This window comes from Arctopsyche grandis, chromosome 1 (genome assembly GCF_051622035.1).
Source record: "Arctopsyche grandis isolate Sample6627 chromosome 1, ASM5162203v2, whole genome shotgun sequence".
NCBI classification, from domain to species: Eukaryota; Metazoa; Arthropoda; class Insecta; order Trichoptera; family Hydropsychidae; genus Arctopsyche; species Arctopsyche grandis.
The window spans coordinates 12,720,040-12,742,921 of NC_135355.1; the positions used below are offsets into that span (position 1 = coordinate 12,720,040).

Consider the following 22,882-nt stretch of genomic DNA (forward strand, 5'->3'; position numbering starts at 1 on the left):
TATTATATTATTTAGTAATAACATTTATTAATACTATAATAACAGTGATGTTCAGGTACACTTTGAGTGTAATTTCGATAAGAGGTGTGAATCTATTAAATTTAAAAATACAGTAAATTATAAAATATATGCAAGATTGATTAGCGCAAATGTATGTAAACATATACATATGTTTCTATTTAATTAATAAATATACATACAAAATAATTGAACAAGTCGTTATATCTATTTAATAAAAACGATGCAACGCCAAGATAAATTAGAATATAAATACATATATCATTTTCAAACTAAATCGTCTATTTTTATCACAAATAATTATAAAAATTTAGTAAAAATTCGCATCATTCATATTGCAATTTTTTTAAGGCTTTTTGCGCTATACATATGTATATATGTATATTAATATCACAAATAGGATGCACACCAATCGATAAGATAATATATAATCCAAATAAAATATTCTTTAATATAATGAGCAATTTTTTTTTCAATTTAGAATCCACTTAAAGCGTATAATCAAATACTGACCGTGCCGTAGTTAATAAAAAAAACTAACGAACTTGCTAAAAGTACGAAGTGAGCATAGTATGCAAAGTAAGTAATATAATGCACAAGCAAAATGAATATATAAAATTGTATATTTGGCCAATAATTTCTTGTGCTATTGAGCTGTCATGCAATAAGATGGCATTTAATGTAAAAAAAAATCAGTCTCTAAGCGATAAAATATATCAATGATTTTTCATCTACATACATTCATAATTGATTTGTACAATATATGTACTTTAAAGTGAACAAATTTGCACTAGAGTGAGCAAAGCACCCACATGATATACCTATATATGTACATATGTAATATGGTGATCAGATAAATGCACTCAAGAGAGCCGCACTCTCAGGACATCCAAACTTTCAAAGATAATCAAGAAGAATTCCACAAAAAAGCGTCTAGGGGTATTTCTTCTTGAGCGCCTTTGAAAATTAGGAGTTCTCGAAACTGCGTCACTATTCAGTGCAATCTTCCGGGAACCATTTAATATAATAGGCGTATTTCGAACAACAGTACATATATTGTCCACAAATCGTTTCAGATTTTGTGCGTGATTCGTTATATGATTACTTCCTACACATTTAATAAGGTATGTAAGTATATGTACATGTATGTATAATAATATTTATATGCTCGACTCTACTACATGTCTGATCTAATTTTATTTTAAAATTTACATAGACTTGTAATATTTTATAATATATAAAGCATTTTTGCAGGGAATATCTTCTCTTAAACGAGTATTAAAAATTCTATACAAGATTGAGAATAAAAATATATGTCAAACAAAACAAACATAGTATGTATATAAAAACTTCATTATTAAAATGTTATTATGAGAATAATTTCCTTGGAGTATCATATATGTACACACATAATATGTAAATATGCAGTACAAATATCGTGCATTTCTATCATACATTGTTTTTGAAATAAAACTTTATTTATATGTAAAATTTATAGAATCTATGTATCTTAGTTAAAAAATGATGTTTGTTTTAAAACTAATTTTAATTTTTATCTTGGTCGTAATTAAACTTCTTTAATATGCTAGGACCAGGGTCGGCAAGTGAATATGTTTCCGGTTCGAAAACAGGGGGGTATTCTAAATTAGGATAATCGGGAGTACTTATATTGCTAATATTTGACACATCACAACTTGATGGCGTAAGAACGGATTCGCTTGGAGAAACGGAAAATAAATAAGATTCGTTTGCAGCGATATCATCATTCTGAGGAGCTGTATGGGACATCTGCGGAAAGAAAAAATAATAGAAACTTAAAAACCACTATAAACAAAACATGAAAACAGCACAAAAGAAATAAAATAACAAACGGAAAATCTGAGGAAAAAACGAAACGATTTGAGAAAAAAAAGGGAAGTCAAAAATAACCTTGGAGTAACTAAAGTCTTTCGCCCATTCGTCAGCTGTGGATGTGTTTTGATTTTTACGAAAAATAGCTCGATGTAGACGTGGTGATCCCAGGAGAGTTTTTTCTTTTGGTGAAGAATGCGTAGGTGAGGCTGTGGCGCTTTTCGATGTTGTGGGACTACTATGTTGAAACATATGGCGCAGACGAGACATACCGGAAACCGAAGGTGTATCCCTTGTAAAAAACATCCATTACGTTAATTTCACCCTTCTGACACACAACATTTGTAAAATTCTACTACATATGTAATATAAATATATAAGTTAAATTAAAAACAACCATCTATTAAATAAAAATCAATACGTGTGTGTTTCTTACCTAGAATCTAAGGAAAGCTCAAACTTAGGCGAAGTCTTTAACGCTTTGTCGGGGGATACCGGTAAAGACATTGGCGTGTATTGAATAGCACTCTTCAACTGCTTATGTTCGCCAGTTTTCACGGTGTCTGTAGTTAAAACCTTATTTTGAAGCTTGTCTGACTTGACAATAGTGGCTTCACTACTTTTCATATAAGCTGATGGTTCACTGTGCTTTGTATAAAATTTATCCAATTTGAAAGATGATACATTATCAGTGCCTTTGCTCGAATATACTTTATCGTTCCTGCGCAGCGAATCAAGCCAAAACTTTTCAGTACTTTCACCTTGTTTGAATACAGGTTTACTGTCTACATTAGATAATTTTCTGTCAATTATAGATGAACCAGAACTTTGTTGCGCAATGGGATACTTAGGTTTCGTCATAATTTTAGGAGGAGGATTGGGTTTTAATTTATCCTCGGAGTTTCTTCTTGGTAAAGATTTAGGGTCGACAGGGGAATTGATAAATAATGATTTCGCAGATACAGTATCTCTCGATGTATCATCATAAATTGTTTCATAACCTAAATCTTTCAAATAATCATTAGTTTCATATTTCGTGCTCTTTGTCGTGTTTAATAATATTTCTTCTTTGTGAGGAGATGGTTCATCTGCATAAAGTAATTCATAACCAAATTCTTTAGCTTTATCAGGAGACATGTTACTCTTAAGGATAGACTCTTGAGTTTCTTTAACTTTTTCAAGCTCCGTTTTAACATCACTGGAAAACGTTTGTTGAGATTTAAATTCTTTCGAGGACAATTTTTCAGTTTCATTTTTATCGACAATGTCATCATATTTTATCGTCTCATAACCATCATTTTTTTTCCTTAAAGACGATTTGAAAGATCTCCTTTTATCGATTTTAACAGATTCTATTAAAGATTTTATAATGGAAGATGTATTTTGAGCATCATTGGAATTATATTCTTTAGATTCGCTCACACTGAAGCCTTTTTTTCCATCTGGAGTTTTTGGTAAACTTCTGTTTTGTATTTGATCAACTTTTGACGTAGAAATAACTTTTTCATTAAATGATGGAATCCTTCCATAGATAACATCTGGTACAATTTTATCAAGTTCTTTTTGTAAGTCGTTTTCTTTCGTGGACTTGACTTTTTGGTTCTTCTCCTCATTTCTAGCATCTCTTTCCACACCCATCAAAACTCTGTTTGAATATACTTGTTGTCGTTCTTCTTCTTGTTTGCTTAGCATAAACTGCTCAAGAGTCACCATGCCTGCAAACTCATGCCTTTGTATTATACTTTCCGAAAATGGAGATTTATTTTTGAATTTGCCTATGAATTGACTTCGGTCAAATTCCAGTAAATTTGGATTAGAAGCATGAATATAATCTATAGGATTTGATTTTTTCGTCTGCTTAAATGATAAATCACCAAAATTTTCATCAGATGGTGAACATTGTACAACCTCTATAGGTTCTATCTTTTTTATCACAGCTATATTTTGATGAGAAATAGTTTCAGCCATATCTTCGTGTATAGGCTGTGAATTTTTATTGGCATTGCGGGAATTGGATATATCATCTGAAGGTGCGGCAATTGTAATAGTTGTTGAAGGTATTTTTCTATAACTTCGATATTGTTCAGTAGGAACTGGAACATCGCCACTTTTCAACTTTGGCTTTTCTTCTTTATGTTTATGTTTAGATGAGAAAAATCGCAAATATTTCCTATCGAGACTTGTTGATGAATGACTCACATTTTCATGAGAATCTGACTTGTGCATTCTATTGGTGAACTTTTTGAGAGAGCCAAATTTGTGAGACTTTTCATTTTTTTCATTTTTGTCAGATTTAGACTTCCCATTTGGAGATGTAGGTGAATTCAGCGAATAAGTGGCAAAATCTTCATCAGAATAATCTGTTTCAGAAAAGTGTTTAGATTCATCTGTTTTTTTGTCTTTTTTACTAGCTCTCTCCCAAGAATCGTTATTAGTTAAAGTAGCTCTTTTGATACACTCCACCCACATGGTCATCGATTCAGCTGCTTCACAAGCAAAGTAAAACGCAGTTCCAGTATGATACACTTTAAAGGCATTTTTCTTGGATTTCACTTCCTGCGCTTCAGATACGGTGAAACCACTCAAAAATATGAGGCAATCGGCTTTGGAAGCCTAAAAAACATAAATAGCAGGAACATAAATAATATATGTATTTGTACAACATAAAAACACAAAAATATAAATAATATATTTGTATTCATTCTAAAGTAAAAAAAAATATTATACTTAGTAGATAATCATATTATTAATTTTAAATAATCAGAACGCACTTCTTTATTTTTAAACCCATAGAACGTATTTTCAATTAAAATGAACCATCTTAATTTCCAATTAACATTAGTGCTATTTTTTGTACGACATCTTTGGTATAAAAATCCTTGCATATCACCAGCACCCAAATCCTTCACAGAGACTTTCCGCCGTTCTATAAAATAAAACCATTTAAATACACTTAACCTCGAATTGAAAGAAAAAATTACAATAAAAACGTAATATTCAACTTACTAGCTAAAATAGAATTTTTCTTTTTCAGACTTTTAGATTTTCCAGTTGACAAAATACCTCGCACCATACTATTAGCGGGGGATAATTTCGATGCATCCAAGTTGCTTGTTTTCATATTCAAAAAAGATGAATCTATTTTATTGATGCTAGAATGAGAAAGGGAAACAGTAGACTTTTGTTCTGGTTCAAGTTTTTGTAAACTTCTTGAAGACATCAATGGAGTTTTGGGCGAAGCTAATTCAGATGTAGATAAGTTGCTTGATAAATGTTTATTTTCAGGCAAAAGTGGGCTGAATGGCATGTTACTATCAACCGTATAAATTGGATTATATATGAGAAAGTCTTTCCTTAACCCTAAGGCTGGTGGCGTGATATCAATATTTGGAATGACTTGAATATCTTCCTTTTGAATATGTCTAGGTTTGGTTCCAATATGACCAGGTTTTTGAGTACTGGGCCTAGGTGGTGGTTCAGGAGTAATATCTAGCTTAGGTAAAGGTTTCAAATGGAGTGTTTTATTTGTTGAAATCAAATGCTGTTCTTTAATCGCTTCCACCAATTCGTTCTGTATAGTCTGTATTTGTTCAGATTTGTCAGGATCCAACTTTTTCACATATGATTCTCCAAACTCCTTTGCAAATATGTTTTGATTAGAATTAGTACACAATTTAGTATCAGCATTAGTAGTAAGCGCTTCTTTCTTCTTCTTATGTTCCAATAAAGCTATGTTAATTGCTTCGAAAACTTGTCCACTCTCATTTGCAGGAGTGTTTTCATGAATATCGTACAATCTTGAGTCATTCAAACTTGTAAGCGGAACATTTGTCTGTGAACTATTGGAAGTCGGACTTGATACATAAAAAGTAGAAAGACCCGTGGGATTTTCAAAAATTTTCGTTTTATCTTTAACTTGCTGTTGGATCATAGCACCACCTATTTGTTCACTGGATTTTTTGAATTCTAATATTTGCTCAACTTTTTGATGACTGTGTACGACAATAGATGGACTGTCTACAGATGTTGGTGATTCCGGTATAATCTCTTTCACCAATGGATAATTACCATTTTCAGATTCACCAAAGTCATACGCAGGCGTAGAATGACTTTTATCTAATCTTCCTCTTTCCCTAGTTTGCTCTTTTAATTCTTTCGAAGATAAAAATTCATTTTCATTAGTAATGATCTGATCATGAAATTTCACTGCTTTCGTACTAGATTTTGAATCTGAACTTTCACTTGCCAAATTTCCATTCAATTTGCCAATTTTTGAATGGTTGAGCCCAACGCCGAGACAAGTTTTAGGTCTTGGTGATGTTTCTAATCCTGTACTGCAAGATACAGATTTGTCTCTTAGACACAAATTATCAGATATATCATCACTACTCCTGGGTGGTGGTAGTTCTGCATAGGGAATATATTTTAACGCAGAATTCGTAAATTTCCACCAATTCTGCAAGGTATAGAATAATAAAATGTATCATAAAAGGTTTTCAAAATATTAACATTCATATATTAATAAAAATACACACTTGTCCAGGAATGAAATTAGCTCTTTTAGAAAGTGGACTTCCACCACTAATAGTATTTCTTCTTTGTACAACAGAGCGAGGTTTAGGAAGATACATTCTAAAATTCGCAAAATTTAGATTTAAGTTTCATCACAAATGTATAAAAATCACACAAATGTACATAACTATAAAAATTAAACCTGTTTTGTGATGAGACATGATCAAAAGTTGTTGGAGTACCAGGTGGTGATAAGGTTTCACTTTCATCAGATGAAATATTACCATCAGAGCTTGTGGAAGGCGGAATTGAAATTGTTGTTCTAAAAATTAATATAAAATATTATTTAACATTGTAAAATGTATAGGAAATACATATATAAAATATACATACTTTGGTGGTGGCATTTCAAACCGAGACATTTTGAGTAGCTCTGGCCTAGGTGAAGGAAGACTGCCCCACTTGTTATATGATGTCGATCTTTTCCTACTTGGTAACCTATAAGGTTTCATGTATATCTGTCCATAAGTGTGTGTATGTCTTGGACGTTTTTTCAAAGTAAGAAGTACATCAACCGGGGACTCTTGGCAAAGCAATAATACTTCACTTGGTTGCCATCCTACTACAGTTTGATAATTTACCTGAAACAGAATAAACAAAGCAATGAAGAATTTAAAAAACAAAACACAATATGATCAAAATTAGTTATAAAAATGCCTTACTTGTACAATTTCATCGCCGTTTTCTATTTTACCACTAGAATGAGCTGGTGATCCATATTTTATGTCGATTACCTGATGTATGCCATTACAACTGGGTAAAATATCAAAACCAAGCTCATTATCCCTTTTTTTCAAAGTGACTAAATTTAAAGTGGCTGGTTGGAGTACCATCGGATCAGAAATTTCCTGATATGAGGAATAGAAGATAAAGTTTGACGTTTAAACATACATATAAAAAAAATTCAGCTTGATAAGTTCACGTAATTTCGTGTGGTCATAACATTTTTGACTTTTCTAAAAGGAAAAACTCCCACTTCTGGTTTATTAAATTTAGTGATTTTTTTTTATTTTCGTCACATTGATACAAGGATTATACTTGAATTTTCTCGCGAAGAGCACACATGTTTAAGGGGTCGAAAAAAATAGTGGAAGAAAAAACGAACAAGAGTAAACTGCCACTTCCGGTTAACGGGTCCTCACCAAATTTTATATACATATAACTTGGAATTAAATTTAAACTTCTAGATATGAAATCTCAGTTCAATGCGCCGAAAGGTTTCAAAGAAAAATATAAAAAACCTTGATCCTCTAGAGTAAAAGTACTACTTCCGATTGAGGTAAAAATATTTAAAAAATATAAAGGGATAAAATTAATAATTTCTATTATATGTAAAAAAAATTCAGTCTGATTCGTGGTTTGGGAGATAATTGAATTCAAAAACTAAAAAAAAGAGGACCCCTATAAGGGGAGGTACCATTTTTGGTCAATTTAAAAAAAAATTTACATTGTATCAATAAAAATTACAGTAACCGATACTAAGGTTAAGTCCAATAGGACGAACAGTGTTCAAAAAATCCCCAAAATACACTGACACACACATCTTTTCCAGATCATGAAAACGTGATCAGTGATCGATTCTGAGTTCGAATCAGTCAAAACTCGAGTTCGAATTTTCGTATGATCACAAAACAAAACTATTGTTACTACGTACATACATATGTATATAAAATATATAAAGTAAAAATAGTATGCGTAAACTTAATGAAAAACAACAAACCTGTATAATTTTATCAGATAAGGTAGCAAGCTGTCGACATGAAGTCTCAATTGTTTCAATAGGGCTTTCTGCAAACCGATCACGTTGAGAACATGTAGCCATTTCTAAAGACAATCGAAGAAGTTCAGCTTTTTTATCCATATATTCCAATTGGCCGGAGAATGGTGACCTATTGTAAGAAAAATAAAGTAAAAAGGTAATAATAAAAAATTGCTATAAATAACATATATAATTCAGAATATAAATAGATTAAAGTTACCTATCTAACCAAAGGGCCAGCGGTTTAACCATTCCTATAACATATGTTACATCGCTTAAAGTTTGTGTTTCTACTTTTGATCTGTCTTGGTGATGGAGAAGTTCTTTGTAAAGTGATGTAGCGGCACATGAGAGTTTTAAAGCAAGGTGTTGTAGATTTTCTCGATCCAACTCATAATGCTGATTTTACAAAAAAAAAAAACAAGAGTACACATATTTAAATGTACATTGGGCGGTTTAGGAAACAAAAATCTAAGGAAAAAAGATTAAAAAAAATTCGGATGTAACCAATCCTTGACTTTATCTATGTATTTGAAGAATGTAAGAAGTGCCAAAAACATAATTCGATAATGACGCCACATACATATATATATATATACACACATACCGGCAATGAGAACATTTTTGATACAAGTTTGAGCGCTAATGTAGGGAAACTCACACAAGACAAAAGTTCTACTTCCGGTAGTCGGATTTTGTTAAAAAAAAAAAATTATTACTTAATATTGCTATAAAAATTATAACTACATAAGCGCCAATGGAATATATGAATGCGTCTATACAGAATGTACCAAAGAATACTCTTTGTACTGCTGTTTATGTGCAGTTGCCGGTCTGTGCTACCCCAATATAAATATACCTTTACTTATAAAAAAAAAGATTATAAAAAAGAGGACACCTATAAGAGGTATCACTTATGGTCATCCCAAAAATCTTAAAAAAAGCTCATGGTGTTCAAATTATCTCCAAAATAAAGGCAAACATATGTATGTACATAAGTTCAATTCAATCAAAATCTGCGGGATTAATTTCCTCACAATCATAATATTTCATCCATTGATACTTTGAATGTGTACATTGCACATGTATATACACATGTATTATAATATAAATATAAAATAGACAAAAAACAATTTCTAACATAATTGAATTTAAATAATAAAAAAAAATGGTAATTAAGACTTACAAAATTTCTCAACTGAGCAACAGCCTCAAGAATAAGTTCTTGGTGACCAATTGAATAAATACTGAGATTTTCTAAATCGTCTGCCCTAAAACTCAGTAACTGTTCTCCTTGGACTTCATTGGACACGAATATCGGTGCATAGAGAGCCACACTTCCTCCCACACCTAATGATAACAAAAAAACATATGCATACATATTTACAGTCACATCTATGTACGTATGTACTTAATACTGGGATATTTGTGTGCATATCATTTTCCTCATATTAACTAATAAATTTGTGCCACTATCAAATTACAATCGAGTATATTTTTCATATGTTGTTAACAAACTATGTATACTTATCTTTTTATGAATAAATAACGTGAATATTAAAATTAATTAATTTTTGCGAAAAATAATCATTTTGAAAAATGGCCAACAACTGATTTAAATGAAAACTTAAAGATTAATTTCAATTGATTGAGTTATTTAAGTTTACTTCTTGAATAAGCTTTACTGTAATGGTAAAAGCAATCAAAACTGATGTACGATGAAAATTTCAATAGTAAAATATATGCTAATATATAATTTCATGAGAGACTTTGTATGTAAGTATGTAAGTTTTGGGTGGTAGAATCCGTGATGTTAAATTTAATTAAAAAATTTATGAATATTCAATAAATTTAAATAAAATAAAACTATTCAAATAAAATTTTTACTATTAGATTAGCCATGTTTAAGTGGTTTATATTGCAAATACCGAGCGAAACCGGGTAAAACTACTAGTTACCTATATTTAACAAAATTTTTATTTTAAAAAAGACAGCTTTAAAGAAATTAAATATTCAACGATGAATTAATATTGAATTTTAAAAGATTTTCATTGTTCATGAGGTACATTCACAATACATCATCAATAAGTCAATTTTAACACTATAGCGGCCGCGCGGTAAAACTGTTGAAAGTCACCAGGGGCCGGAACAATTTTTTAAAAAATAATTAAAAAAACTTTACATATATTCGCATGTATATGCATGCATATAAATGAAATAAAATAAAAAAAAGGAAAATATCGATGGTTCTGTATCTATAGGAACACTTAACGAATTTTGTTTACGCAAATTACGAAATTATTGCGTTGCAAGGACACTCATTCCCATTTTTCCCGTTTCCGGGAACGGAATTTTTTTTCACAGTAATCTTTCCGGACACGTATAAAACAAATCCTGTAAGTTTCATTGTAATCGGTTGAGTAGTTTAGGAGCCCATACGTGACAAACAGACACGACAGATAGACATTCAATTTTATATATAATATATAGATTAAAATAAAAAGAAAATGAATCTAATTTAAAATAAAAAATGAAACATAATTGTATCATCGACCAGAAACGATTGACGAAGACGTAATACAAAAATATATCAGCGGACTGAAGCAGTTCGCGCAGTCGTGAATCATATATGCATCAGCGGCCAGTAAGCGTTGGCACCAAGATGATGCAAATATGAGTCAGCAGCCACCATTGTGTTAACATTACATATTGTTATTTATTTCTTGATGCTAGTATTTATAATGTTTCTCTTATTTCAGTGTTAATGTTTAAGGCATAATAGGAGAATAAGTGCAAAAATCAATTTACAACTTTTTCCAAATATTCATAATAAATTTTGTATGTTGTTTCATCAGAGTCTACGCAACTAGTGTTTGGTAAACTGTTTATACACGACAGGTAGACGTCTAATAGTAATCAACAAGAGTTTTCACTAATTTGTTGGTTTGATTATCGATTATTCTGTCTAATTTATTTTTGACATCTACAACTAAAGTAATGATATTCTGGGAGTGAAGTATTTTTAGGATGGTATATATGATTTATTTTAGACTAAAATTAGACTATTTAGGCAAAAATGAAATTGTTGCAAGCCCACGAGTAAATGTAACTGGTGTCGTGGAAATGTGGTATATATGGGAGATTATGACGAAACATACCTTTGAGCCAATCGGCCGTCTGCTCGGGAGACCATTGAGCCACATTCACGTACGCCATTGCAAATACACATCAGCCATCAGTCATCGGTCATCATTCGATACAACACTGATAGGACGAAGGTCTTTGTCGTTTGCTCGTAATCTAGAACATTGACATTGACATTGACATTAGCAACGACATCACAAACATTGACAACGACGATCACCATCCGTCGAACTCTACCGATTCGTTAGCGGCTAGCGGCTACTTTGCTAAATTGCTAAACAGACAGCAGACAGAAGACACTCCCGATACACAGCGGCCGTAACATCGTAAAACACGCCCTACACACTCCAAGTCGCAAATGTCAACGATCATCGATTATGTCAATGTAAATAGATACCTAAACGTCCCGTTTTAAGGTCTGATCATACCTAGTCGGCACGAACCGACTTCAGCAGGTATCCGGCCGTACGAAAAGTAGTCTTTGCAGTGGCGGCTCGTCCTAATGGGCTGCCGGGCTGCAGACCCTCCTATAAAATTCTAAGATATATGTTTAATAATACATTTAATATTTTATTTATTAATGATATTTTTTTTATTAGTTGGATGGACGAACTATTGGGGCCTTCGACAGAGTAAATATTACTTACAATATCACCCATATCCAAAAGGGTGATATTGTAAGTAATGTTGACCGTTTCGAAGACCCCACTAACTTGTATGGTGACAGATGAATTAAAATGTTGCTGTACTGGCTGTAAAGTGTTACAGCGCCGCCCTGAACGCTGCGCAGCCCTGAACGCTGCGCAGCCCTGAACGCTGCGCAGCCCGGAGTTTCGGAACGAGAAAGAGAAAGAGCTATTTGCAACTGCAGATAGCTCTTTCTCTTTCACTCACTCTGCCGTTTTGGGCTGGACAGTCGGCAGCCTTCGCCTGTTAAACGACATTCATCTGTCAGTTTGTTTAAGATTTCGCGCGCTTGATCTTACATTTGATTAGTTGAATCGCACGATCACAGCTTTATTCGTTTTCGTTACTCTTAATTGGTTGTGTACGAGCCCTCATCAAATCTTCGGTGAGTCGTTTTCATTTTGATAACAGCAAACTTTTTTCAAATCTGTTTAACTTTTTCTCGTAATTTTTATTTAAATATATTAAGATTTTTTTTCTTTTAAAAATGGAAGAACAAAAGAATTTATATCACAGCCTGCAACTAATAGATCTTTTAGTTACTCGCGAAAATTTAATCCAGACATTTATAAAAAATACAATTGGTTAACGAGATGTACAGAAAAAAAACGCGTTATTTTGTTATCCGTGTCTTTTGTTTGGAGGCGAGTCGCCAGGCGAAGCATCTTGGACGAAAACAGGAGTTATTGACTTAAAACATTTAAACGATAAATTTAAAAACACGAGGGAAGTGTCGAACACTTAAAAAATGTGTGTAATCTCACGATTTTGGGAAGCTTGTCGGCGGGAAATAGACAAGCATAACGAAAACGTCAAAAAAAATCGGGATGTTTTATTTAAAATTATTGATTACGTTAAATTTTGCGGTAAATTTGAAATTCCAATGAGGGGACACGATGAAACAGATAATTCAAAAAATCCAGGAGTTTTTCGGGGGCTTCTAGAATATTCACAAAATTTCGACAATTCTTTAAAAAAACATTTTCAAACTTCTTCGGTTTTTAAAGGGACATCAAAAACTATTCAAAATGAACTTTGAGATTGTATTTTGAACGTGTGTAGGGAACAAATAAGTGCTGAAATTAAAAAAGCAACTTATCTAGCTGTTATGGCAGATGAAACAACCGATGTATCGATGCATTGTCAACAGGTTAATGTTTTTCGTTACGAATTAGGGGGTTAAGTTTTTGAAAGGTTTTGGGGTTTTTTTTAATCCGCATCGCGAAACCAGCAAGAACGAATTTTTTTTAGCAATCTTACTGGAGTACCAGCGTATTTTTCGAAATCTTCATCGCGTTTGGACGCACCCCTTTAATGGGTGGTGAATTTTGCTAGTTTTTTTTTCAATAATACTTAAATCCACATGTAAGTGGTCGTACGCCAAAAATTGTGCTTATTTTGTCCTGTTATGACATGATAGAATAATTATGGTGACATTTTTTAGACATCTTTTCAGTGCAGCCCCGCCACTAAAAATTATTACGAGCCGCCACTGATTCTTTGGTACATTTTGTATGGGTATGTTCATTTCAACCGTCACGTTTACACCACGGCAGGCTTACAGCAGTACCCGACATTTCCTGTTCATACCTTACGGCAACATCCGTCAACGTATCGTATCCGTCTTTTTGGCCATCGTGGACATATACACGCGAATTACGTGCCATGAGTCTGCCGCTTTGCTGTTTTGGACCAATTATCGATAGTGACAGTTGACAGCTGTTCAATCTTTCGACATGGTTTTGGCGCAAATATTTAAAAAAAATTTTTTTACGGATATATTAAAATTTTTTTGTCCCTTGTGGCGGCTCGCTTATACGACATGGTCGAGTTTGGTTGCCTTCCTGCGAGTGGGGACCAACCCGGCTGGGTTCGGAGAGCCACTACTCACTCTGTCTTCAGCTGTCATATAATAAACACGTGCATAAACATGCCAGTCGTCTCATTCGTTCATCCTCCATACTGGTGACCCCCGACATCGAGCCACGCAGCCTCGATCAATTTCAACATGCCGCTCATCCCTGCCTCACCGAGCCAGGCGGGAAAAGCTACCCGCCGCAACCCCATCGCCATCAACACAGCACGCCGCGGCCCGCGGGTGACAATAAACGAGCAGACACGGCTACCTACCTACCTACCTACCTGGAGTCCAGCCACAACGTCGATGACAGGTGCAAAAAATGGGGGAGCGAATGAGACGACGATCTTGACAGCTGGATGTGGAGTCATGCGCGATCCAGTACACATAGAACGGTCATCCAGCACCACAAGACATACACCACCTCAGCACCATCATCATCATCATCATCATCAAGGCCCCGTCCGTCCCCACGAGCGTCGTCACGCCGAGACGGGCGGTAGCGCTACAACACCTCCACGAGCCACAACGACTCACAGTCCAGCTCGGAGTATCATCAACCACATCGATGCCCCTGCCGCCCCCGCCGCCCCACCAACCGACATCAGCCTCGGAAGAGCGGCGCCGCCGCAGCATCGCATCGGCGCGACCATCGGACCAGCCACCGTCCTGCTCGCGACGTCACCGCCCTCGAATGTACCGACCATTCAGGGCGGTACACCTACACAGCGGATGACCCACGTCAACAATTTTTTTCTCCCCACTCAATAATTTTTTTTCTCTTTGTGTAACAATAATTTTTTTCTTTTGTAAAATTTGTTTCTTTGTAATTTTGGTATCGCTGATGCTGGGGGGGGAGTGATGTGGCGGCTCGCTTATACGACATGGTCGAGTTTGGTTGCCTTCCTGCGAGTGGGGACCAACCCGGCTGGGTTCGGAGAGCCGCTACTCACTCTGTCTTCAGCTGTCATATAATAAACACGTGCATAAACATGCCAGTCGTCTCATTCGTTCATCCTCCATACCATCATCCACAAGCTCCTTATATAGTGTCCAAAACTCTCGTTCGTTTTTTCTATTTTTTAACATGAGATGCACATAAAAACGCCTGCGTGCTTTTTTATCGCCTTATTGAGCTTCTTCTTTCAACAACAACGCGATTATACATAATTTTTCGTTCGATAAACGCCGAAACATTTTTGCTGACTTGTATTCTGACGCGTAGCTACGAATGCACGTGTATGCATTCATTGTAAGTACTCGATAATACGACGTAAACAATATTGCGCCGTATCGTCATGGCCTGTAATGTATAAGTAAGCAGATTTTGCCTTGCACTCGGCCAAAGTGCTGTAAGCGTGACGTGACCGCGACGTGTAGGTAGATATGAATTATTATTAAATCTGTTATTATTAAATGCTATTTTTTATGTCTATGTATGGATGTATTTCTGTTTATGTTCAAATGTATTTTTTATGTATAATTGATGAGTATATTATTTTCGTAATGTATTAATTTATGTTTAATTGTTATTTTGTTTTTTTTTTTGTGTTATATTTTTTGACCATTGTGGCGCTTTAGGAATTCCTGTTATGCCACAATGGTCTGTTTAGAATAAATAAATAAATAAATGAATAGAAATGTAATAAAATGACATATTTGAAACGGGGTCGTGCAGTGCTGAAGCCGTGAAGTGCTGCTAAGTACGAACAGACCTTTATTTCGCACATTGAAATCGAGCACACAACAATCGTAGCCACGAAAATTGCGAATATGGAATTTCTGGCGCTCTAGTTTTCGTTAATATGATAGTTTGCGTAGGAACTCTCGATGGGTGGAATTTTCGGGTGCCACATGTTCCATGATTAAGATTTTAATGACGTGTGTGAGATCCTTTGTGCAGAATAATCGCCAAGCCGATCTATACATGACACAAAAAGTAATTTCGAGGGTAGCTCCATTTTGTATTATTTGGGCCAAAGTTTGGTATGACGTTTGTCAGTAAATGACAGTTCATGTGACTCATTTGTCTGACGATTTTGAGATTCGGTGGTTTTCTTTCTTGATTGCTTAGTGTCCGAGGGTTCCTTTAGGAACTGCGATTTCATCCTTCATTACTAAGTGAAATTTAAAACAGCCAAAACGGGGAACGAAATGTCTTCCTCCGCAATGGAGAGTATCCTTGACAATTAACATTTACTATATTTTTGTAACCTTTTGTATTTCCTTTTTCCCCACTCATGTTTAAACTATTTTGCACTAATATTATTATATTTTACTGAATTTTAAAAATTACTCATCAAATACTATCAATTTCTTTCCACATAGCTGACACGCCCTACGCAAGCAGTGGAACTTAATAATTTACTCATCTTGTTAAACATAATCATTCATACATATTTTTATTGCTTCGTATTTTCCTTAAGAATTCGTATCAGAGCACTTGTTTAATCTAAAATTTGCAGCAAAGGAACTTGAAAGAAATGCAAAAAAATGTGATAAAGAAGAAAAATTAGAAAAAGCCAAAACGAAAAAAGCTATTCAAAAAGGAAACATTGAAGTAGCACGAATTCATGCTGAAAATGCGATTAGGCAAAAAAATCAAGGAATAAATTATCTGAGAATGTCGGCCAGAGTTGATGCTGTATCCAGCAGAGTTCAAACAGCACTTACAACCAGAAAGGTATTAATTATTTTATTTGTTTCAATTTTTAAAAAATATTGTTTATTTTATAGTTTTTTAAATATGAGACTTAAAACATTATTCAGGTTACACAATCAATGGCAGGAGTCGTAAAAGCCATGGATGCAGCAATGAAGTCCATGAATTTGGAAAAAATATCAGGCTTAATGGATAAATTTGAAAATCAATTTGAAGACTTGGATGTTCAATCGTCATGCATGGAAAATGCTATGTCACAAACTGTTACCACCAGTGTTCCTCAAGGAGATGTTGAATCACTATTGCAACAAGTTGCCGATGAAGCCGGGTAAAACAGATTTTTATTTTTAATACTGTTATTATATTTTGGGTACATACTTACTGGTGATTTCTATGTTAGATTGGAATTAAATATGGAGCTTCCTCAAGAATTACAAGGTAGTACTATCGGTTCCAGTACATCAGTGTCACAAGAACAAGATGAACTTACACAGAGATTGGCACGCCTTCGACAAACTGAATAATCGCCATCAGTTTTATTATATATAAGTCTATTTAAATTTTATACACCCATTTTTAAAGCGTATATTAGCACAGTGCTTGATCAATGAAAAGCAATCTTCTATTTCTTTGTGCACCTTGTGCCTAATTTGGTTGCAGCTTGATACGCGGTCTTATTATTCTAATTGCAAATATGTGCTGGCTACGTGCTTTTCAAATGTTTTAATTTTGATTAATTGTATTCATTGAACGATGGCTGTATTAAATGTTACTAAATTATATTATATTTTGAAATACATACGTATGTGAAAACATAAACAAAAATCTTAAATTTATTCTGGTTTGAATAAAATACAAAAATTGTTTTTTATACTTTTTTATTATAAAACAATACACATGTACATAATAATAATTATGTAAAATAAAAATACAAATAGGCATAATTCGATTCTTTTATTACAAATTAAAATAAATTGTAATTAAGATACATAGCTTTTACATACATATACAAATAAAAAACAAAATTTAGCATCAATAAAGTTACATCAGACAATCTTTTTTGTTGAGTTTCATTTTCATCCCACATAACGTAGTATAGCAATGATAATGAAGTAATAAACATAAAAAACAATAATGCATTGATAATTGACTTGATTGTTACGTGTATTTATTTTTTTTAAATTCACAAAGGAATACCTATGTGCATTATATCATAGAAATAACTTAATTTTTAAGCATATACCTTTGTATAAACAAACATGTTACATATGTATGTGTAAATATTTTTAATTTTGGATATATTTTATTTATATCAATAATCATAGTATAATAGTATCACAATCCCTTCATGGCTTTACTAACCCTCCTTGAGATCAGTGAAAGTACATACATATAATCGTTAATTAGATCAAATGGGCTATTTAAATATCAATTTTACATTGTTTTTCCAACTTATTACAAATATTTCAATTTCTCTTAATTTTAAATTCATTTTTGATAAAAATCCTGTCTGATATGTTTTAAGTAAAAATATTATATCTATTAAATTCCCGTATATCTTTTGAATATGTATGTATGTATATATGTATGTATGTATATTACATAGATGGAATTCATCAAAAAATAAATTAAAAAATGTATATTATAAATAATTATATGTTATAAAAATATGTTTTTACCCTTGTGGAACGCTTAGTGCGAATTGAATCAGAATACTTCTGGTTTGTACTGTGCTTCAAATATTATTTCATGAATTCAGCATGTAATAAAAAAAATTTAAAATATTATTTGTGAACATATTTTAATAGTTTCCGTTCTCACATAATAGAATTAAGACATTTATCTTTTACACAACTTTTTTCATACAATTAAATATAATTTGGAATTTCACAGGCCAAATTTAAAGTTTCTCCCAATGTTTAAATACAACATCAATGAGTATACATATATGTACATATCAGTGGCGTGCCGTGACTATTAAAAAAGGGGTCCAGGTATGGACAAAAATAAAATATAAGTATTTAAATAAATATTTTTCATTTTTCAATTATAATATTCTGTCTTGAAGTTATGAGTATATTTTTTTCATTTTTGTTCTAACAGAAATATTCTAAGCAGCTTATATTTTTTAATAACATCTTGTTCGTTTTCCAAACTTAATCTTCTGAATGATTTGTCGAACAATCGATCGAGAATACAACATTCCAAGGCCTCGGTATTTATTTCTACGCGCTTTGCACTGATTTGCTGTGAGAGAATTGTTTCACGAGTCCACATAAGTATACCCAAGTATGCCCAGGTATACAAGACCACACCCTTGCCATATTTGTACTCAAAATCTTCTGTATAAATATGTGTTTTTACATCATTATATATATATTTGTTTTAGCAAAAAAAATATATATATAATGATGTATGATAGTTCAATGACGACACGCCACTGTATATTATCAATACTTTTATATATTAATTTGAAACATTTATGATAAAATATTTTTAGTATTATAGGTATATAATAATTTAAGTGTATCACGGTCGTAGCTTGGGGAGGGCTGTGGGGACGCCAGCCCACCCCCCCAAATTGAAAATTTATACAGATTTAGAAAAAAAAATTAAATTTACAACTTTTATTTGAATTCAACGCCTGGGGTGCAATTTTTTATAATAAATAGACACTTAAAAATATGAAAACAAAAAAATTGAAACTTTTTGCACAAAAACGTATAAAAAAATAGCATGATTAAATATCTTAATATTTGGTCCAAGAAAGTCATAAAAATAACGAAAAGTCGATTATTCCATTTAATATTATATATTACATATTTATTTTAAATATGCCGAAGAATATGTACCTAATATTTATATGGTAAACGGGTTACATCTCAAATGTGAATCGCTACCAGGATAACCGCCGCTAGGAATATCGCGCGCGTGGTATCCTGTCGCACGAAAATTCGTTGCACAGGAAAATCGCCTAACAGAAAACTGCCAAAATATTGCTCACAATATGCTTTCTTTTTTACGAGATTTTTATTATTATTAAATCTAAAATGACGTTGCGGACTCGTATGTCCGTATTAACATGCGAACTTTATATGTATAGTCGATAATAATAAAAATCACTTAAAAAAAGCATTTGCTGAGCAATATTTGGGCAGTTTACTGTGCGGTAATTTTCTTGTGCGACGAATTTTCGTGCGACAGGAGATCCGCGCGAGCGATTTTTGTAGCGGCGGTTCTTCTAGTAACGATTCACATTTGGGATGTAATCACCGAACCTATTTATATACCTACACTAACCCTAATTTTCCACAAATTCTAGTAACGAAAAAATGCTTATAAAATGTTTCATTTTTTTCTATTGAAAAAACGCTTGAGGGAGAGGGGAAGTTACGCCTGTGTCTCAACCCCAATCCTAAAAAATATCCTGGCTACGGCCGTGATGTAAATCAATAAATTTCCTAATGCGATACTTATAAGTAGAATTTCACGAAATAGCTCCGATTCAAACTTATGAATGTATAGGCTCCAGATAGGTATTAGCTCCAGATATATATATATATATATATATATATATATATATATATATATATATATATATATATATATATATATATATATATATATATATATATATATATATATATATATGTGTATATGTATGTATATACATATACACATATAACTAACTCCTTTCGTGATTTGGGGTTTTAAGATTTGAAGGACTCACATTTGATAGCATAGGACGCGAACAAACGTTGTGAATCTTCACCCCTTCTCATATATTTTTTTTATATTTGTGATAAAATTTTCTTTCATAAGCCTCGATGACTTGGTATGCATTCAACCCAAAAACCTGAATGTTATTAGAAGTAAAGAGAGTTGGAATAGCTTTGCATGGAGCTATCGCTGGCCTGATTTCATATATATTCTGGATCAGAGTATCTCGGTGAATGATCCCGGTCGCATTCATGGTGACAATGGTGTAATGGGCACACGATCCCATTGGGACTACACGTTACCAGTTGCTGTCGTCGATTTGCGCTTATAGCTCCCACATATTGAAGACGTCTGGAGACGCGAGCTCCCGAACTTGTTAATTGTGTTCCCGTATTTCTTTTCAGACTGTGCATCTATAAATATAAAAAAAAACATTAAGGATTGAATAAATATTACATTAAGGATAGAAAATAATAATCACTATAAATAATATTAAAATCAATATAATAAATTCTAAACTCAATAATAAACTTGATAAATGTTTTCGATTCAAAGAAATTAATAAATTAGATAAAATAAATAAAATCAATATCATTATTCTAGTTATAAACATTAGTTTTTAATAAATAAACATTTAAGCAATCACAGCGCATAATAAATAAATACATTTTACTGGTGTATTCATATGTATGTATCTGATCGAATAAAAAACAAGAAATATGATGATTGAGATTAAGAAATATGAAATTGTCTATTACACGCATTCGGCACTTCTCTTGCCGAATGCGTGTAATAGACAATTTCACGGATTCGGTGTAACATACATATATACAAATATAATACGTATCACCATATATCATCATCATTTACAGCCATTCGCCATCCACTGCTGGATGAAGGCCTCTCCAAAACGCTTCCACTCGCCTTTTCCTAATTTCATTCACCCATCTTCCTTGCGGTCTTTTTTTTACCCTTTTACATTCTCTCGGGTACCATTCAAGCACTTCTTTTGTTCACCTTTCGTCCATCCTTCTAGCCACGTGACCCGCCCATTGCCATTTAAATCTCTTCACTCTATCCACCATGTCCACTACTCTTGTCATACTTCTCACCCACGTGCAGTGGTGTCACCCAATTTTGGAACAACGGCTTTCCAAAATTTTTTTCTTTCCAAGCGGTTTTGGCCTAATCGTTAGGCTTTTTCAGTAGGAGGTGATGGAGTGGAGGATTTATAATCTTGTTCTCGATTTCATTGAATCTTATGAAAAAAAAATAATAGGCGAAATGTAAAGAAAATTTTATATTGTTCTTGAAGTGGTAGAAAAAAAAATCATTATTTTAAAAAACGGCTCACAAGAGCACTTACGAAAATATAAAAGATTTGCGAAAAAAAGCTGGGTTTTTATTTTTTATTGTATTTCGCCCGTTGTCCAGACGATCGTCTTTAAATTTATTTATATATTAAATAGCAAATTGCTAATGAATTATTTCGCACTTTCACAATTAACAATTTCAAACTTAAACTAACAACTATAATATAACATAGTTAACAACATTAACAAAACTATAATTAGTAAACCTAAAATAATATAATATAATTCAACATAGTATTCAACATAGAGGTATGCATTAACATCCTTCAAGAAAGCACCATTGTTACTAGCACCTCTAAGGGCCGGGCCGCACCGTGCAACTTTGTCGGCCGACTAGTTGCGCGACACGAAAAAATGTATGGAAATGTGTGCGACAAACAAGTTGACGGGTGTGGCATGTCCCATCTACCTGCATGCATTGGTCTGGTCGCCCTCAACCAAGTCGCTCGCAAGACCCACGGTGCGGCCCGGCTCTAAGGGCCGGGCCGCACCGCTCAACTTGCGAACAACTTTGTTTACGAGTTTTGTCGCTGGAAAGTCTGCGAGTGCGGCTTTCTTTCAACCCGTCACACTAAAACTGGTCACGAGAAAACTGGTCACACCCTAAAATCGGTCACGAGAAAACTGGTTGACCGATTTTAGGGTGTGACCAGTTTTCTCGTGACCAGTTTTAGTGTGACGGGTGATCACGTGTGACCGATCAAGAGCGACCGGTTGTCCTGTGACCGGTTCACATTTGACTAGTAATCACCCAACCAGTAATATATCGGTGCACCATACTCCCCACCGACGCGGGCGCGTGCTGACCATTATACGCGCTAAACTTACTACTAGAGGTAGGATAGTCACAGTGCTATCCATTGTTCGGCAAACCTTTAACAATGCATTTACAACCTTTGAACAATACACGGCCCCCTCAGGCTCCGGTGACTACTTACTACATACTACACCAGGGGCTCCCAAACTTTTTGTACCCTAGAGCGCATTCTAAAATATCGGTAGGGCGGCGGGCACCTCCTATTTTTACAAACCTCCTTTACGTTTTTCTAAGGATATTTATAATTGGAAAAGGGTAATAAATAATAAACAAAAATAATTTCAAAATAATAAAATTATTGTTCAAATTACATACATATGTACACACAAATAAACGTACATACAAAATTTAATACAAAGTAAACAAAAAACACACACATACAAAGAAAACATTTTATAAAAAAATATAATATCAATCTGTC

General features: G+C 33.4%; 4 protein-coding genes across 6 annotated transcripts in view; 2 read left to right on the plus strand and 2 right to left on the minus strand.

Annotated features, from left to right (window-relative positions):
• Nucleotides 1-22,882, plus strand: part of LOC143914228 (uncharacterized) — a 151,072-nt gene that overhangs the window by 61,984 nt on the left and 66,206 nt on the right. The gene's annotated exons all lie outside the window — the stretch shown is intronic.
• Nucleotides 492-11,726, minus strand: cnk (connector enhancer of ksr). The gene is made up of 14 exons (XM_077439084.1): nt 11,582-11,726; nt 11,359-11,500; nt 9,387-9,550; nt 8,421-8,599; nt 8,162-8,330; nt 7,104-7,289; nt 6,775-7,022; nt 6,584-6,703; nt 6,405-6,501; nt 4,876-6,325; nt 4,641-4,795; nt 2,306-4,482; nt 1,948-2,161; nt 492-1,806 (listed from the first exon to the last, which is right to left on the minus strand). Exons 2-14 carry the CDS (start codon nt 11,414-11,416, stop codon nt 1,564-1,566), a joined length of 5,460 nt encoding a protein of 1,819 aa, XP_077295210.1. The 5' UTR covers nt 11,417-11,500; nt 11,582-11,726; the 3' UTR covers nt 492-1,563.
• Chmp1 (charged multivesicular body protein 1) lies at nt 15,854-17,106 on the plus strand. Its single transcript, XM_077426811.1, has 4 exons — nt 15,854-16,065; nt 16,328-16,572; nt 16,659-16,879; nt 16,952-17,106. The coding sequence occupies exons 1-4, from the start codon at nt 16,044-16,046 to the stop codon at nt 17,073-17,075; spliced, it is 612 nt and encodes a 203-aa protein (XP_077282937.1). The 5' UTR covers nt 15,854-16,043; the 3' UTR covers nt 17,076-17,106.
• Nucleotides 20,351-22,882, minus strand: part of LOC143914291 (neuropeptide FF receptor 1-like) — a 97,232-nt gene continuing 94,700 nt past the window's right edge. For both annotated transcript variants that reach the window (XM_077434467.1, XM_077434459.1), the window contains exon 10: nt 20,351-20,684. In XM_077434467.1, coding sequence (XP_077290593.1) covers nt 20,472-20,684 — 213 coding nt within the window. In that variant the 3' untranslated portion in view covers nt 20,351-20,471. The remainder of the gene's footprint in view (nt 20,685-22,882) is intronic.

What these genes read in the sequence shown, in the direction of transcription:
- cnk (XM_077439084.1), bottom strand. Translation starts at nt 11,416, where the DNA reads ATGGCGTACGTGAATGTGGCTCAATGGTCTCCCGAGCAGACGGCCGAT. An exon ending in GACGGCCGATTGGCTCAAAG is followed by an intron (nt 9,551 to 11,358) that starts GTATGTTTCGTC and finishes TGTTATCATTAG; the next exon opens with GTGTGGGAGGAAGTGTGGCT. An exon ending in CTGGCCCTTTGGTTAGATAG is followed by an intron (nt 8,331 to 8,420) that starts GTAACTTTAATC and finishes TTCTTACAATAG; the next exon opens with GTCACCATTCTCCGGCCAAT.
- Chmp1 (XM_077426811.1), top strand. Translation starts at nt 16,044, where the DNA reads ATGTCTTCCTCCGCAATGGAGA. An exon ending in CAGCACTTACAACCAGAAAG is followed by an intron (nt 16,573 to 16,658) that starts GTATTAATTATT and finishes AACATTATTCAG; the next exon opens with GTTACACAATCAATGGCAGG. An exon ending in CAAGTTGCCGATGAAGCCGG is followed by an intron (nt 16,880 to 16,951) that starts GTAAAACAGATT and finishes TTTCTATGTTAG; the next exon opens with ATTGGAATTAAATATGGAGC.